At 33.7% G+C, this 17,199-nt stretch overlaps 1 protein-coding gene across 1 annotated transcript; it reads left to right on the forward strand.

The window, feature by feature from the left end:
- The first annotated feature begins 2,134 nt into the window (after window positions 1–2,134).
- LOC147293284 (putative F-box protein At1g19160) lies at window positions 2,135–3,970 on the forward strand. Its single transcript, XM_086231043.1, has 3 exons — window positions 2,135–3,201; window positions 3,692–3,797; window positions 3,917–3,970. Exons 1-3 carry the CDS (start codon window positions 2,135–2,137, stop codon window positions 3,968–3,970), a joined length of 1,227 nt encoding a protein of 408 aa, XP_086087169.1.
- Window positions 3,971–17,199: the final 13,229 nt, after the last annotated feature.

A 17,199-nucleotide genomic window follows, 5' to 3' on the forward strand; every position in this document is an offset into this window, starting at 1 on the left:
AATCTGTTTTTACAAAGGATACCGGGGAGACGTCTTCCTCTCTGCGGTTCTCTCTTCAGTTTCATCATTCATCAATATGGATTCTCTAAAGCAAGCAAGCAAAATAGTCGTTTTTTTGGTTTAATCTCATTACCACTCTCTGATTCTCACTTCTCTGACTTTTTATTGCCGAAATTTCTTTAGGACAAAGAGCAAAATTAGGATTTGAGATTCACAGGTAATTCGACCAAAAAAGATACAAAGGTAATTTTGTTCAGATATTTTCTTCTTGTGTGTTTTCTTTTCTTTCTGTACTTTGTTTCAGTTTTTTAATAACTAGAACCTATTTTGAATCTTTGATATTGGATTGCAGTATTTGTGTTCTGCATCATGTGTATACGGAGCAGAATACTGTTGCTGACTCCCTTGCTAGTTTGAGTCATAATTGGGGGTCTGGGATATCATGGTTTCACTAGGCTCGTCCTGTTGTAGGTTTTGTTTTTTTTTTGGGCTTAGGCCCGCCGTCTCACCAAACAAAAAACATAGATTGCACTATTTACCGAGAGAGAAGGATCCATGTATTATATTTTTGACATAAATTTTTAATGGAGCCCACTCTATAAATTTCTTATTTTATCCTTTCTTGCAAAACATTATGGAATCATCTAGACTCATTCGATAGTATGCCACAAAAATATACTAAGGAGTTCGGCAGTTTTTGGCCAAATATAATGACAATGTTCGGCAGAATACTACCGAATGTCTTTTTCATTTTCATTTGGTCTCTTGAAAAATAGACTGTTCGGATCGTTGAAATCCTATATAAAGTGAGTCATATTAAAAACTTGTGTTAAAATAGAATGTTACGGATGTGCCCCCTTTACTGATTATGTTAAAGAATTGATTATTGTAGTATTCTAGGGTTGACTGGGATTAATGACATGGAGGACTAAGCAACATATATAACTGTGCAGAATCGAACTACAGTAGCAAAGAATTGAGTTTGTTACTAAGCATATTAGTGTCTGGGACTTTCACTTAAATACAACAATTTCTCGAATAGTATTGCAGTACTAATCAATTCATTGCTAAGAAATTTAATGTTATATAGAGTAGCGATTTGAATTGTATCATTTTAGCATTAATTATATACATTACCAAATTTCTTTTGCTTTTAAATGGCCTTAAACAGTACCAATTTCATTCATTTATTTGGATAATATTGCATAGTAAATATTTTTTTTTGTAAATGAGCATGTTTAAAGTTTAGGTTATGAGTAGAAGAATTTGAATTTAATATCTTACCCTTGTGGCTTTGTTTAGGACCTTAGGTTTATTGTATGTTTGAGACTATTTTTGTTTTAATTTTTGTAGGTATACTGACCAAAAAGAAAATTTCAAGTGAATGTGAGTGGAGGATTACATGTTATATGGTCCACCTCGGTCCCCAAATATTTTAGCGTCGGCCACAATATAAGCACCAAAACGTTAGTAGGGGGTCATTTTTAAAAAAAATAAGATGGCTGAGACTGACATGAAGAGCATCGTACGTAGTTTCTGGTTTGGAAGAAATTCCTTTAACGGATATGGCGATGTTTTAATGATTTTGGTACCACATCTTCTATTGTTTTCGATAACAAGTAAGTATCATTGATTTGTTGTTACAATTTAATTTACTTAAACTAGTAACTGTATGGCATCAAGTGCGATGCTGTTTTCTATTACTACTGTTGCTAACACGACAAAGTAAAGTTATGAAAGAATTTCCGCAAAGTAAATACACATATACTTTTCCTTTTAGCGGTAATACAAAATATGTATTTAGTAGAGTTAATTGCAAGGTTAGATCGTTCATGTATACAGATATTTATGTTGGACTGAAAATCATTCATATAGAATAATTGTTACCTTGTTAAATTATTTAATGTAGATTACTTAGTATTGGATTGGTTTGTGGAAGCTCAACCCATATATAGTTTGGATATATAATTAAGTTACTTGATTTCTAGTTTGCTGAATTCAGGCACACATATATATTGACTTTAAGTATTGAAATTAAGGTGTTATTGATTTTTTTTTTTTTTTTGGGTCATCAGTAGGATTGGAGAAGATGAGAAACGCAAAGTTGAAGTTGATGGACCTACCCAACGATATTATGGTAGACATCCTTATGAGACTGCCCGTAAAATCACTTTGCAACATGCAATGTGCCACTAAGACTTGTTTAAACATAGTTGACCTGCACACTCCACGTTTACTTAATTCTGTTGCTACCTGCTCTGCTAATGTTGAAGTACCTCAACTCATGCTTCTTGCTCGATCCTATATTTGGAGTTTTGAATCCCAATTTCAGCCGTTGAAATACAATGGAAAGTATGCCTTGACAAATAGCAATCGCGCTTTTTTCGTCTCAAATGTTATCTCCTGGGAAATTTATGGTGTAGATTTTGTTTTCTGCAATTTGGTTTTCTTTAAAGAGATATCGAGATGTGGAGTTCCATGCTTTTTACTCGATCTTCTTAGGGGAGAAGTTCTAAAGCTCCCAATGAGTAAAGTTCAACTTCCAGACTTTACTATAATTAGGTATGGTATGGGATTTGATAATATAACCAGCACTCACAAGATCGTTTGTGTTTATGAAGATGCAAAGCACAACTACTTGGCGGCCCAAGTATATGTATTGGGCAAAAACTCATCATGGCGAGAGATACGTTCAGTTCCACCTTGTAATTTAAGCGAAAAGAAGGTATGTGCACATGGAGACATGCATTGGTTGGTCAAAGAAGGAAGTCATATTGATATTGGAGGAGGAAGAAGTAGAAGCCATATAGTTTCTTTTGACTTTAAGAAAGAGGAATTCTTCTGGACTTCTCATCCCACCTTACAAAGCTTGCCGGGTATGCTATGTCTTGATGACTTTTTCTTGCTTAATCTTAGAGGATCTATGGCCATTGTGGATGCATCATTAGTAGAGTATATTGGGATATGGGTGATGAAAAATTATGATAAGAAAGAATGGGTGCTAGATTACAAAGTGGATACTCAAATGTTTGTACATCGTCTTCATCATCCTCGTCATCCTGGTCTTAGAGAATGTAATTGTTGGGAATGGGAGCATGGCATATTTTTCGTTCAAAGAGTTCTGGAATCTCATGATACTGTATACTATTTTTTGGATCTAAGATGTGGTTCCATTAAATGCGTAAAAAAAGTATGGCGTCGGTACAGCACCTTCACTTTCAGTTTTACCAGAAGCCTAATTTCCTTTAAAAATTGTGGCAATTTTATTAAGTTAGGAAAGGCAGGTGTATGTCATTTGCATTGAAGTAGATGCGGGCAATTGGGAGGAATTTTTGTTATATATACTTTTATGTGAGAAGTGAGAACATAGCAAAAACGTTCAAAGTTTCTCTTACGATTATTATGTATATTTGGTTAAATAATTTGTATTTATTTTTTAGCAGATAAGAAAAGATTTATTTTTTTCTTTTTAGATGTTTAATTTGTCAGCTATATTTGGGTCTCTCTTCAGGTTACACTCATCAATTGATTTTTTTATTCCCTAAAGCAATTAAGCAAGCAAAATAGTTCATTTCTCTTTTAATTCCATTACCATCTCTGATTCACAACTCCATTTTGGCCTAGTAAAATACAAATTTAATATATTCTTTCTAACATTCAATGTTCTCTTATAATGTATTATCTTATTCAGGGCCACCCTAAACATAAGGCGAGCAAGGCACATTGCCTTGAGCCTCATATTGAGCATAGGCCTTCCCTTAGGCGGCTATGCCGAAGTCAAGCAACTCATCGACGCTGTAAGTAGTCTGTAACTATTGACTCGCTAGGAGCTCAATCTGTTTTTTGTAGGTTGTGATCCCTTGATTTTTTCAGAAATTGACTGGCATTCTTGAAATTTCCATGTAATACATTTCAGGCTGATATGGATGAAATTGGGTCGATTGACTACAATGAATACATTTCAAGCTGATGAGCCTATATACCCAGTATCAAAACAAAATTGATAACTGAATTTACAAAGAAAACCTCTGAATCTTCTGCTGCTTGCGTATCCTCTTTATAACAAGCTTAGGCTTCCTACTATATGACCAAAAGCAGAACTAAAAAACTTGATTATGGTTTTCAAGTTTGTTCCATAAGTAAAATGCTCTCCTGATGAGTGGATCAGCTGAAAATCCTTCCGCGTATGCACTTACAGCAGTTAAGAGGCTCGTGAATTTCTCACCATTGTCCTGTAACCATACGAATCAGTTTTCCAACAACCAGAATCACTAATTGTTCCATCAGGGCATAACATTTTACTTGTGTACTAAATGCATGCGTTCAAACATGTTTAGATCAGTTGAGCAAGATATAGATATAATTCATGCACTTCATGATTTTATACACATTTTAAACAGTGACAATGGAAGCTTTACAAATCCAAGCAATATTTAAGAATATCTTAAAATTTAGAGATGTAATGAATTTCTCAAAAGGAAAAAGTAAACTACGACATCAGCCCAACACAGTACCGAGTAGGTGGTAGATCTAGCATCCATCTATTGCAGATAATAGGAAACTCTAAGTCGCAGACTATGTTCAGTCTATTAGAATTAATTCCATAACAAACAAAAGAAGTGCTGTCATGTATGATGACTTGCTTTATGGGATTCAAGCCAATGTAACTGCATACTTCAAAATTATAGGTACAAACCTCAGGTTTCTTAAATGTCAGATCTTTTGTGCTGAAAGGTACCATGTAGAATGGAAGATCTGAACATAGTACGTAGTGCCTGTCATAATAGAGAGCAATTACATATCAAAAGAATATGTTATGAAAATATGTTAAACATTACTAGCCATAAGAAAGAAATGGCAATGACTCTTGGGAAGTCCTCGTATATGAATCAAATGACAATAAATAGATACTTACTCTACCCAGACAAAGTCAAAATCTGCATAAATCATACAAAATCCTCTCACTATTCCGTTCTTTTTTATTTGTTTGGTCAATCTCACTATTCCATTGATTAAACATTTCCAGTTTTTCTTTTAGTGTGGTCTTTACTGCACAACCACAAATTTACAGGGCTTTCAACTTTTCTTCTGATTTATCAGAAATAAGTACTTCACTTTTTAACATTTAATAGCATAAAAACATGTTTATGCCCTCGAAATATCACCTCATGGAAGGACAACTTTTTTTTTTTTTCACTGAGAGTTCCTGCAAATAGACTTAAATGGGCAAACCCCAACCCCAAAAGGAAAAAAGAGAAAAGGAAACAAGGGAAAGAAAGAAGAGCAAACTACGTAAAGCAAATGCTGATGATATGATTACCAAGTTCTTGCTCAAGAGAGCCTGATCAGCACTTGTTATCAAGGCCTACAACAACAACAAAAAGATATAGCATTGTCAGTCAGATATCACATTATAAGTTCTGAACAATTATGAATTAGCTTACAGAGAATACTGTCTGTCCAAGAGAATAGGGGTGTTCAAATCCAATCCAATTCACAACCGACCAATCCAACCAAATATAACTTGATTAGTTTCAATGACTTTGCAAATTGGATTGGATCTCTAAATTCAAAAACAGACATGTTTGGATCAGTCATGCGGTAGAAGTGGAAGAATTGTGGGAGTTAGTTTCTTATTGATCATCCTTTTGGGCCTCTGTTGCTAGTGCTTTTAGGGGAGTGCCTTTGTTTACAATACTTCTTGACTGGAAGTCGGTAATTAGGTAGTTTCGGATTGAGTTGTTTAGTCAAGGTTGAGTTTTGAGGGCTGTTTTTTTGTATTGTACCTAAGTTAATGGACTCCTTGTCCATTGGTTGTACAGTGTTGTGAGCTCTCTTTAATAAAGTTTCTTTCTTTTCAAAAAAAAAAAAAAGTCGTGCAGATTTCCCCACAACCTAATTTGGTTGGTTTCATGATTCTTTGGCGTAACTTGTAGGCATTGATATTATTGAAATTTTTAATAATATATAGCTCTGTTTTCTGGAATGATATAATATAGCATTCCATAGAATTATGTTTGGAACATTATATAAACATAATACTTTTCTTTTGCCTTCAATCTTCATTTCACATCTAAATCTAATCAAATCTGTGATTGGATTTAATTTTATGACAGTTTTTTATTTTTCATTATTCTTCTTCCTTCACTAAATACCGATCATCCAATCCAATCCAATCGACATTAAATGGGATTACAATCCTAGGTCAGATTAGAAAATTGCAAAATTTACAAAACAATCAACATTGGATCGGATTGCTGTGTACCCAATGGACCAATTTAAAGTTAAAAACCCAGTAAGGATCAGATGTGCTCCCTCCATACTTGATCGATTTAAAACCATGAAAACTCAAATCAGGTCCGGGTGACAGAACCCAATGTGAATTGAAATGTTTCCGGGATTAAAAATACAATTTTATTCAATCTGTTTGAACTCAAGTTGCATCAGCCATATTGATTCAAATCCCACCAAAGATCTCAAATGTGATCAAGAGTCCAAACAGGTTCAATCAATCAGAAATAATCTCCTGGCCTAGTTCACCCCAGCTTATCCCCCGAAGCCAGACCAGTGTTCTTTTTTTTTTTTTTTTAATAAAGAAAGTGGATAATGAGTGAAAAATTATTTTAACAAGCATTTTTTATTCATGAAATTGTTAATTACTCATAACTTATAGCATTACCCTTCTGATTCGTTCCTCCTCAACTTGATCAACACACTGCAATAAATTCTCCAATGTTCCTGTCAACAGAAATCAGGTTAATATTAGTATACCAAGCACTACATTGAGCAGTCAGGCCTTCATGAAAGACTCCCCATTTCTGGAACCATGCGAGGTTCACATTCCAAAAGAAAGTATAAAAGATGACATACTGACGTACCAAATTTAGTGATCAATTGTACAGCATGAACGTTTCCAATTCCATTAACTCCTGCAGTTATTACAACCAATTATTGAAACACAAGCTTCAATGCTCATTTTGCTCTCAGAAACAGAATAATGGAAAGAAAACTGCTTAAAAGTTCCAGAACAAGGATCCTTTCCCAAGCCCAATACAACATTCTTATAAGCCATTGACATTCATTAAAACTATACCTCTGTTTCTTAATTATTCTAGTACAAGGGCTGAGCTAGATAACAGGGATACGTCAACCACCCATCCCCCAGCCCAAGTGAAAGATAATTTATTAAGATATCTAGGTAAATTACAATATTGTTACATAAATGCTCTTACATTTCCATTGGAAAAATGGAACAGATGCATCATTGTCACTTTCCCAGAATGAAAACTCTGACAATTTTTTTCTCTTATGAAAATATTGCCATGAGGTTGATGTCTCACATTTCAAAGAAAAATTTCACTGAATTTCATCTCATGCCTTGGAAACAGTGAATATCATGCTATAATTACTCGTCATTTTTTCATATTCTCTATACATTTTCTTCCATTAAACAAGGAAAACCAAAAACTCTTTCTTCCTTTTGCATTTAATTTTTCGCAAAATGAAACACATATAACCTGGAATATTATCACATTTGTCACCGACAAGTGAGATCACATCAACAAACTGAGAAGGTTGCAAGGTTCCATATTTTTTAACAAAATCCTCCATTCCAAATGAAACCATCCTGGGAAAGCAATATGCATATATCAGAGTCCAAACTCAAACTGAAGAACAAATACAAAATAAGACTATAACAATAAATGAAGAATATGAATACAAAGTTTCACACTTTCAAATAACTTTCATTCTCAGCGACACTAACGATGGAAGAAAAAAATTTCTATGCATCACCCTTCTCTTTTCCTGACAAGGAAAGGGCATGCAGATGTATAAGTTTCAATTGATACACACTGAACCATTCAATAAAATTCGACTCAACTCAAGCCTTTATCCTAGATATTGGGGGTGAATCCTATTCATGAATAATTTGGGGTCCTCAATGAACTCTCCTCAACCACTTGGACCTACCCAAACTCACTCTTTATTAATCCCTATGCTTTCTACTACTTCTATTCATGTTGATTTTTGGTTTACCAACTTAGTTTTCCATAGTGGATCATCCTTGGATCCCCAAGGCTCTTGATCAAATCATCTCAGACATTTTCCCTCATCTATACTTTAAGGTTCATAAAGTTGTGCCATAAAAAATTTTCCTAACCAATAACAGCAAATGAAGGTGTAAGGTCAATCAAGATGTAACTCCATTGGGTTTATAAATAAGAAGCAGGATGAGAAGGATATTTATCTCAAACTATTCTACTATTGAAACTTCATTGAAGTGCAAACTAAACAGAAGATGCAACAATCTTTTGCACCGGTAAGAAAAAATTATACTGTTTTTCAATAAGAAAAAAATTTGTGTTTTAATCATTAAGACAAGTGTGGACAATGAAACCAAAGCCAGATTACACTAAACCAAGAACACATGACACTCAAGTCTATCAAGATAATTCAAGACACCGAAGTAAACAGAACAGAATCGCAAAAACAAAAATGCCTAATTCACATCAAAGCTACCCAATCCAGCAAAATATTTGGAACTGAAATGTCCTAAAGTCAAAGGTAACCGATGATTTTCACCTATTGGACGTAAAAGAAAATGATACTGATTAATTCTCTGGCATTATTATAATGTCCTGTAAATATATTGGTACTGGTTCATACTCTCTTTGTAAATTGGTGTTGGTTAATTCATACTCTCCCTGTAAATTGGTATTGGTTCATACTTCATTTGGATGTTTGATTTGATGCTTCAAATTTGATGATCTTCAGCCTTGTCTATCTTTCTAAATTTTTATAAAGTTCAAACTGCATAATCATGTACCCTTTATATAGTATCATCTATCAGACATTACGACAAACATTAATTTTAGGATGAATTTAAAGCCTTAATGAAAGCATGCATGCATGCTTATATATTTTGAGCAATTTGCTGTCCAATCAAATACCTGCAGAATATATAGCTACCTTAAGTAATTAAGAATGTAAGATTAAAATCATTAAGCCAATATAGTGAAGGCAATTACCCTCTTGGGCATTATATAAGACAATTACACTCCTAGTTACATTAATAAAAATATTAAAATACGACATGCATGGATTATGGTGCCACAAATGTCTGCTTTCTAGCATGCTAATTTGATAGATGTTCTCTTTTCTCTTTTTATGAATCCAAAACATTATGATTTTTTTCTTAGACATTGCAAATTACAAAAAATACTTGAGTCCTCAATTTTAAAGACTCTCTTTTCGTAAGTGTTGACGTGGCTCAATAAAAATCGAGCCATGTGTTTGATTTAAAACTAATTAAACATATAGCCATACACTCTCACTCATATACAACTCAGCAACTACACCCCTCCCATCATCACTTCCAGAGGTCCAACACCGTCAGTCCCCACTGCCGGCACCGGTCACCTCCACTACCGACATCGGCGACATCCACCGCCGGAACCTTCTCCCTCATATTTGTCCCTCTCTTTTCTTCTCTGTTAAGCAGTAGGAGATCTACAAATACCAAACCCCCTAACCCTACAACCCAAAATCACAATAACCAAAAACCCAATGACATCCCATGTTCCTTCAATCAAACCAAAAGGGTATCCAAAAAATCAAGAGTAGATTCATAACTTCATAAATCCTTTTTGCATGATTTTTATATAGTTGTAAAGAGTAGATTCATAACTTCAAAATGAGTATAAAATTGATAATTTTGGTGAATATTTGATTGGTCAAAAGTTGGGGTGAAATTAAGATAAAAACAGGAAAACATTTATTTATTTGCAAGTTTTTGAACTGGAGGTATGAACTTGAAAAGCATGGTAAAGTTGAGGTACTAAATTGAAATGAATCATTTTAGTGGTGTGTCACATCATCAGATAATTGCCTTTTTGACGGCCAGGCTAATAGAGGTACCTAACTGACATGGTTTCGTAGTTGGGATACCTTAATACAACTTTTTGAACTTGAGGTACTAAGTTGAAAAGTGGTGTATAATTGAGGTATATAATTATAATTAATTCTAAAAATTTTTACTATATTTTATAAAGAGTACGTCCATTAATAAACATGTACTGACAACTTTATTTCTTAATCAAACACACCTAAAGCCCAATTATTTGTTTGTGAGCCATGCTCTATAAAAACCCAATGGCCCATTCCTCTTTTGCGGGCCACATGCTACAAACACGCTAAATTCCTGTGTAATTGTGTCCTCATAGTTGCAACGGGCCAAAAAACTAACAAACCTACGAGGCCCAAAATATCAAAAACACTACCAGCCCAAAAATTACAAATATTGAAATAAAAAATTGACTCAAGTACATTTACATCTATCAATTATAGGGTGAACTTTCAAGTTGGTCTTACGAACTACAAAACATTTCAAATTCCCCCATTAACTAACAAAAAACATACAGAATGGTATATCCGTTAAGGATTTCGTCAAAATGACTTTAAGTGTCATATTGGAATATGTAGTCCACTATGCCTTCTTAAACACTAATTCTCATAATATCTAACAAAATATCAGGCTTTGAACTGTATAAGATTCAATTTGCAGTGGAAATTGTGGGCAAAACTCATTTTTGCCCCCTACCAGTTAACGTCACGTCATTAAAAATGCAAAGTACTATGTCCAGTGTGGCACTTAAGGGTCCCTTTGACGGAATTTCTAACGGATTAACCATTTTGTATGTTTTTGTTAGTTAATGGGGGAATTTAAAATATTTTATAGTTCGTGCCCCAACTTGAAATGGACCTTATAGTTGGTGGATGTAAATGTACTCAACAAAAAAACTGTTCACCATTCTTAAACTCTACTGAATTTAACAACTGTTCATGTTTTACTCTCTCAAAATCATTCAAGAAAATTCAAAGGAAATTATGCAACTCCTACAACAAGGACTATAAAAACGATTTGAGATCTCTACAGTTTCATATAAAAGGTCTTGATCCTAAACCAAGAGTAACCCCCTTCAAGTTTTTTCAAATTCTTTTTTTGATGTTCTTCTCTGCCACATAATATTACTGCAACTAAAATTCCAGAAAATACAAATATCGAATTTTAGTACATTCTAAGGAGAATTTCACAAACATTAAAGCCTCTAAAAACCCATTTTCACTTTGGATACCCTTTTGGTTTGATTGAAGGAACATGGGATGACATTGGGTTTTTGATTGTTATGATTTTGGGTTGTAGGGTTAGGGGGTTTGGTATTGGTAGATCTCCTATTGCTTAAGAGAGAAGAAAAGAGAGGGATGAGGTTCCAGCGGTGGATGTCGCCGATGCCGGCAGTGGAGGTAGCCAGTGCCGGCGATGGGGACTGACTGTGTTAGACCTCTAGCAGTGATGATGGGAGGGGGTGGAGTTGCTGAGTTGGATATGAGTGAGAGTGTATGGCTACATGTTTAATTAATTTTAAATCAAACACATGGCTCGATTTTTATTGAGCCACGTCAACACTTACGAAAAGAGAGTCTTTAAAATTAAGGACTCAAGTATTTTTCGTAATTTGCAATGTCTAAGAAAAAAACCATAATGTTTTGGATTCATAAAAAGAGAAAAGAGAACATCTATCAAATTAGCATGCTAGAAAACATTTGTGGCACCATAATCCATGCATGTCGTATTTTAATATTTTTATTAATGTAACTAGGAGTGTATTTATATCATGCCCAAGAGGGTAATTGCCTTCACTATATTGGCTTAATGATTTTAATCTTACATTCTTAATTACATAAGGTAGCTATATATTCTGCAGGTATTTGACTGGACAGCAAATTGCTCAAAATATATAAGCATGCATGTATGCTTTCATTAAGGCTTTAAATTCATCCTAAAATTAATGTTTGTCGTAATGTCTGATAGATGATACTATATAAAGGGTACATGATGATACACTTTGAACTTTATAAAAATTTAGAAAGACAAACAAGGCTGAAGATCATCAAATTAGAAGCATCAAATCAAACATCCAAATGAAGTATGAACCAATACCAATTTACAGGGAGAGTATGAACCAGTACCAATATATTTACAAGGAGAGATATCAATGATAAGGTCTATATTTAACCATTGGTTGTTGGCACTAATCTCTTCCATCTTGCATTCTCTTCAAAAAATATCAATGACCTAAGAATACTCTATACCTATAATATTCTTGAAACAAATCTAACATCTCGTACTTGATTTCCTCCTCAAGCAAATCCATAGACCAACATCTATTTCACAATTTGGCCTTGTCTGTACTTAGCTCTATTCAACCATCGGGTGGTAGAAGTATAAGGTGTCTGGCAAAACAAAGAATTACTATTGTCAGCTCTCTGTACCTATAATATTTCAGAAACAATCTGGTACTGCTTTCCTTCTCAAGCATCCAAAGACCAAGATCTATGATACAATCCGAATTGATTTTTCAAGCACCTGTTGAACTCCTTTCTTTACTGCCCCTAGAAAACAAAATACTGTTAGAAAAAAAACAAAAACAGAAAAAGAAAAACTGTTAAAGGAGAAAAGAAAAGCAGAGAGTACAAAAATGAAATACTAACCATCTTTGTCACCGGGAATCGTGGTGTCAATGAGCTTTGTGCCCAAAAATGGCAGATGATGGCTTTCATGGAAAGGTCGACCACCATGTTAAGGTGAGTCACACATTGGCTACTTCTCTCCTCTACCCAGCCTAACAAGACATTGGGCCATGAAGTGGGATAGGGCAGGGCAAAGAAATCCCCCAGCTTTGGCACTTTCCACTCTCCAGTAGCTATGTAAGTCGCCCACTTCTCCAGAAGATCTAATTCGGTTTCCCTCCATACCTGATCAGAACGCACAAAAATCTTAGGTCATTGATATTTTTTAAAGAGAATGCAAGATGGAAGAGATTAGTGCCAACAACCAATGGTTAAATACAGACCTTATCATTGATATCTCTCCCTGTAAATATATTGGTACTGGTTCATACTCTCCCTGTAAATTGGTATTGGTTCATACTTCATTTCGATGTTTGATTTGATGCCTCTAATTTGATGATCTTCAGCCTTGTCTATCTTTCTAAATTTTTATAAAGTTCAAAGTGCATCATCATGTACCCTTTATATAGTATCATCTATTAGACATTACGACAAACATTAATTTTAGAATGAATTTAAAGCCTTAGTGAAAGCATGCATGCATGTTTATATATTTTGAGCAATTTGATGTCCAATCAAATACCTGCAGAATATATAGCTACCTTGTGTAATTAAGAATGTAAGATTAAAATCATTAAGCCAATATAGTGAAGGCAATTACCCTCTTGGCATTATATAAATACACTCCTAGTTCCATTAATAAAATATTTAAATACGACATGCATGGATTATGGTGCCACAAATGTCTGCTTTCTAGCATGCTAATTTGATAGATGTTCTCTTTTCTCTTTTTATGAATCCAAAACATTATGATTTTTTTTCTTAGACATTGCAAATTACGAAAAATACTTGAGTCCTCAATTTTAAAGGCCCCCTTTTCGTAAGTGTTAACGTGGCTCAATAAAAATCGAGCCATGTGTTTGATTTAAAACTAATTAAACATGTAGCCATACACTCTCACTCATATCCAACTTAGTAACTCCACCCCCTCCCATCATCACTGCCAGAGGTCCAACACCGTCAGTCCCCACTGCCGGCACCGGCTACCTCCACTGCCGGTATCGGCAACATCCACCGCCGGAACCTCCTCCCTCATCTTTCTCCCTCTCTTTTCTTCTCTCTTAAGCAATAGGAGATCTACCACTACCAAACCCCCTAACCCTACAACCAAAAACCCAATGTCATCCCATGTTCCTTCAATCAAACCAAAAGGGTATCCAAAAAATCCAACACAAAATAATAGATCTCTGTGGAAGAAAAAAAACCCCACATTGTTTTTACAAAGAGAAAAAAATGGTTCAAAAGCACATAGTTATAGATCAAGTTGGCATGGCAAAAGGAATGGAAATATTGAGGGTCTCCGGCGTTTGGGATCATAAGCGGTGATGACACTTTTCTTTTGTCTGATCTAGCTTGTTTCTATTTTGCAGTGTCACTTGGATTTTCTTCAATTGTCTTTTCATTTTGCTAGTCATTTGCCCACCTGCTTTTTCCTTTTCCTTTTCATTCATTGTTTCTCTCTCTAGAATTTCATTCACAATCTCATCCCTTTTTCTCAGTTTTTCGAGCTGCTTATTTTTCAGATTTATTGTTGCTATCTTGGATGACTTGACTTTTCCTTGCATTCTGATATATTTTCACCACAAATTATTGTACTTTTTTCTTTTCTCTCTAAGCTTATTTTTGTTCTTTTCAACCTTAATGAACGACTTTGTGGCAAAGTTGTTTTTCCTTATGCAAGACTATTGCAATTTGCAGATTTCAGCATATATATCTACTATATGTACATAACATGCAAGTTATTTGTTCTTGACTACTTGAAAAAGTATACATGAATGTGAAATGGGTTTTTGAGACTTACTCTTTATCTGAAATTCTTCTTATGATGTACTTGAATTGGAAATGGGTATATATATACTGTAAGGTTTATATTGACAGATATCAACATTAAGGTTTGTAGACATTTTGAACCCTAAGTTGAAGTTTCATAAAGAAAATTATAAACGAAAAAGGAAAATTAACATGATGACGTGACACACCACTAAAAGGCTTCATTTTAATTTAGTACTTCAACTTTACCATGTTTTTCAAGTTCATACCTCAAGTTAAAAAACTTGCAAATAAATAAATGTTTTCTAGTTTTTATCTCAACTTCATCCCAACTTTTGACCCATATATCAAATCTTTACCAAAATCAACAATTTTATACTCATTTTGAAGCTATGAATCTTCTCTTTATAACCATATAGAAATAATTCAAAAAGAAGTTATGAAACGCGAAAGAAGTAGTCACAAATTAGGCTACCCAAAATTGTTAATTTGTTTGAAAATTTTGGCACTTTTGGGTAGCCTACTTTGTGACCAATTATCTTGGGTTTCATAACTCATTTTTGCATGATTTTTATATGGTTTTAAAAAGGAGATTCATAGCTTGAAAATGAGTATAAGATTGATAATTTTGGTAGAGATTTGATGAGCAAAAAAACTGGGGTGAAGTTGAGATAAAAACTAAAAAACATTTATTTATTTGCAAGTTTTTGAACTTGAAATATGAACTTGAAAAATATGATAAAGTTTTGAGGTCCTAAATTGAAATAAAACCTTTTAGTGGTGTGTCACGTCATGAGATAACGGCCTTTTTTACGGCAAGACTAACGGAGGTATTAACTTGAAACAAAATGAAAGTTGAGGCATGAAATTGCAACTTTTTGAACTTGAGGTACTAACTTGAAATCCGAGGTAAAGTTGAGGTATTAAATTGTAATTTACCCTTATTTTTATATGGTTATAAAGAGGAGATTCATAGCTTCAAAATGAGTATAAGATTATTGATTTTTGTGAAGATTTGATGGGTCAAAAATTGAGGTGAAGTTGAGATAAAAACTGGAAAACATTTATTTATTTGCAAGTTTTTTAACTTGAGATATGAACTTAAAAAACATGGTAAAGTTGAGGTACTAAATTGAAATGAAGCCTTTTGTACCACGTCATCAGATAACAATTTTTTTAACGGCCAGACTAACGGAGGTATCTAATTGACATGGTTTTGTAGTTGGTGTACCTTAATGTAACTTTTTGAACTTGAGGTACCAAGTAAAAAAGTGGTGTATAGTTGAGGTATATAATTGTAATTTACCCAAGTTTCTAATATTAGGAAATTAGGATTAAATATCAAATATCAATAGTTTTTCAGCAAAGCATCAAGACACTAATTTTTTTTTGTTTAGGTACTAACCTAGAGCAAGACATTTTGGATTTGGTCATAAATCAGTTTACTATACAGTTGTGACTGTTTGAAATTCATAAAAATTCAAAATTTATAAGAGTTTAGTGGTTTTGATTTAGACTTTGGAGATGAAGTCCTATAACCTATAGACTAAACACTAAAGTTTACGCTTTACAAATACTGAAAAAACAACAATCAATAAAAAATTGTGACTATTAAACAATCACAGCTCGATAGAACTATAATTTTTAAAGTTAGTACTTAAACTGAAATTTAGTATTTAAAGTGAAATGACATAAATATTTTAATAGTTAAAATGAAATAACATTGAAATTTGGTACCTAAAGTCAACGAGCCTTTTTAATATTAACAAAAGGCTTAATTGTGTTTTTACCACTCATAATTTTAGTTGATTCTCACTTTACTACTTAGATATTTATTTGTCTCACTTTACCACTTAAAACTATTCCTCTGTGTCTGACTTTATCTTTTTTCGTCCATATCGTCAACTAATCCGTCAATATTGGTGACAAAAATGCCCCTGCATGTCAGTATTTTTGACAACTTGGGTGACAAAATAGACAAAAAAAGGTAAAATGAGACCGAAAAATAGTTGTAGATAAATAGTCGTAGATAATAAAGTGAGACAAATATACATTTGGATAATAAATTGAGAATCAACTAAACTATGAGTAGTAAAAATGTAATTAAGCCTTGACAAAAAGACATAGTTTTACATATGAGAATAACACATAACATATTAGTTGAGGATCCAGATCCTTTACTGATTCGGTATCCTACTCGAACGCTATTTCGAAAAATTTCTTACTTATTTCATTTTTATAGTGATGAAAAGAAACAAAACAAAAAACAAAAAAACAGTTTTCACAAAGGATACCGGGGAGACGTCCTCCACCCTGCCATTCTCTGTTCAGCTTCATCATTCATCAATTTTGGATTCTCTAAACAAGCAAGCAAATAGTCGATTTTTTCGTTTAGTCTCATGACCACTCTCTGATTCTCACTTCTCTGACTTTCTATTGCCTCGTAAGGAAAAAGAGCAAAATTGGGTCTTGATATTCAAAGGTAATTCGACCCCAAAAAATTAAAATTCAAAGGAATTTTGCTCGGATTTCTTCTTCTCCTTCTAGTTTTTTATTTTTTTTTTTTCTTTCTCTACTTAATTTGTTCCAGTTTTTGAATACTATACCTATTTTAAATATTTGATATTGGATTGCAGTATTTGTGTTCTGCATCATGTGTATAGGGAGCAGAATATTGTTTCTGACTCATAGTTTATTTCTAGTTTGAGTTTTATTTGTGTTTGGATATCATGGTTTCAC

This window comes from Dryas octopetala, chromosome 2, assembly GCF_963921425.1.
Source record: "Dryas octopetala chromosome 2, drDryOcto1.1, whole genome shotgun sequence".
Classification (NCBI taxonomy): domain Eukaryota; kingdom Viridiplantae; phylum Streptophyta; class Magnoliopsida; order Rosales; family Rosaceae; genus Dryas; species Dryas octopetala.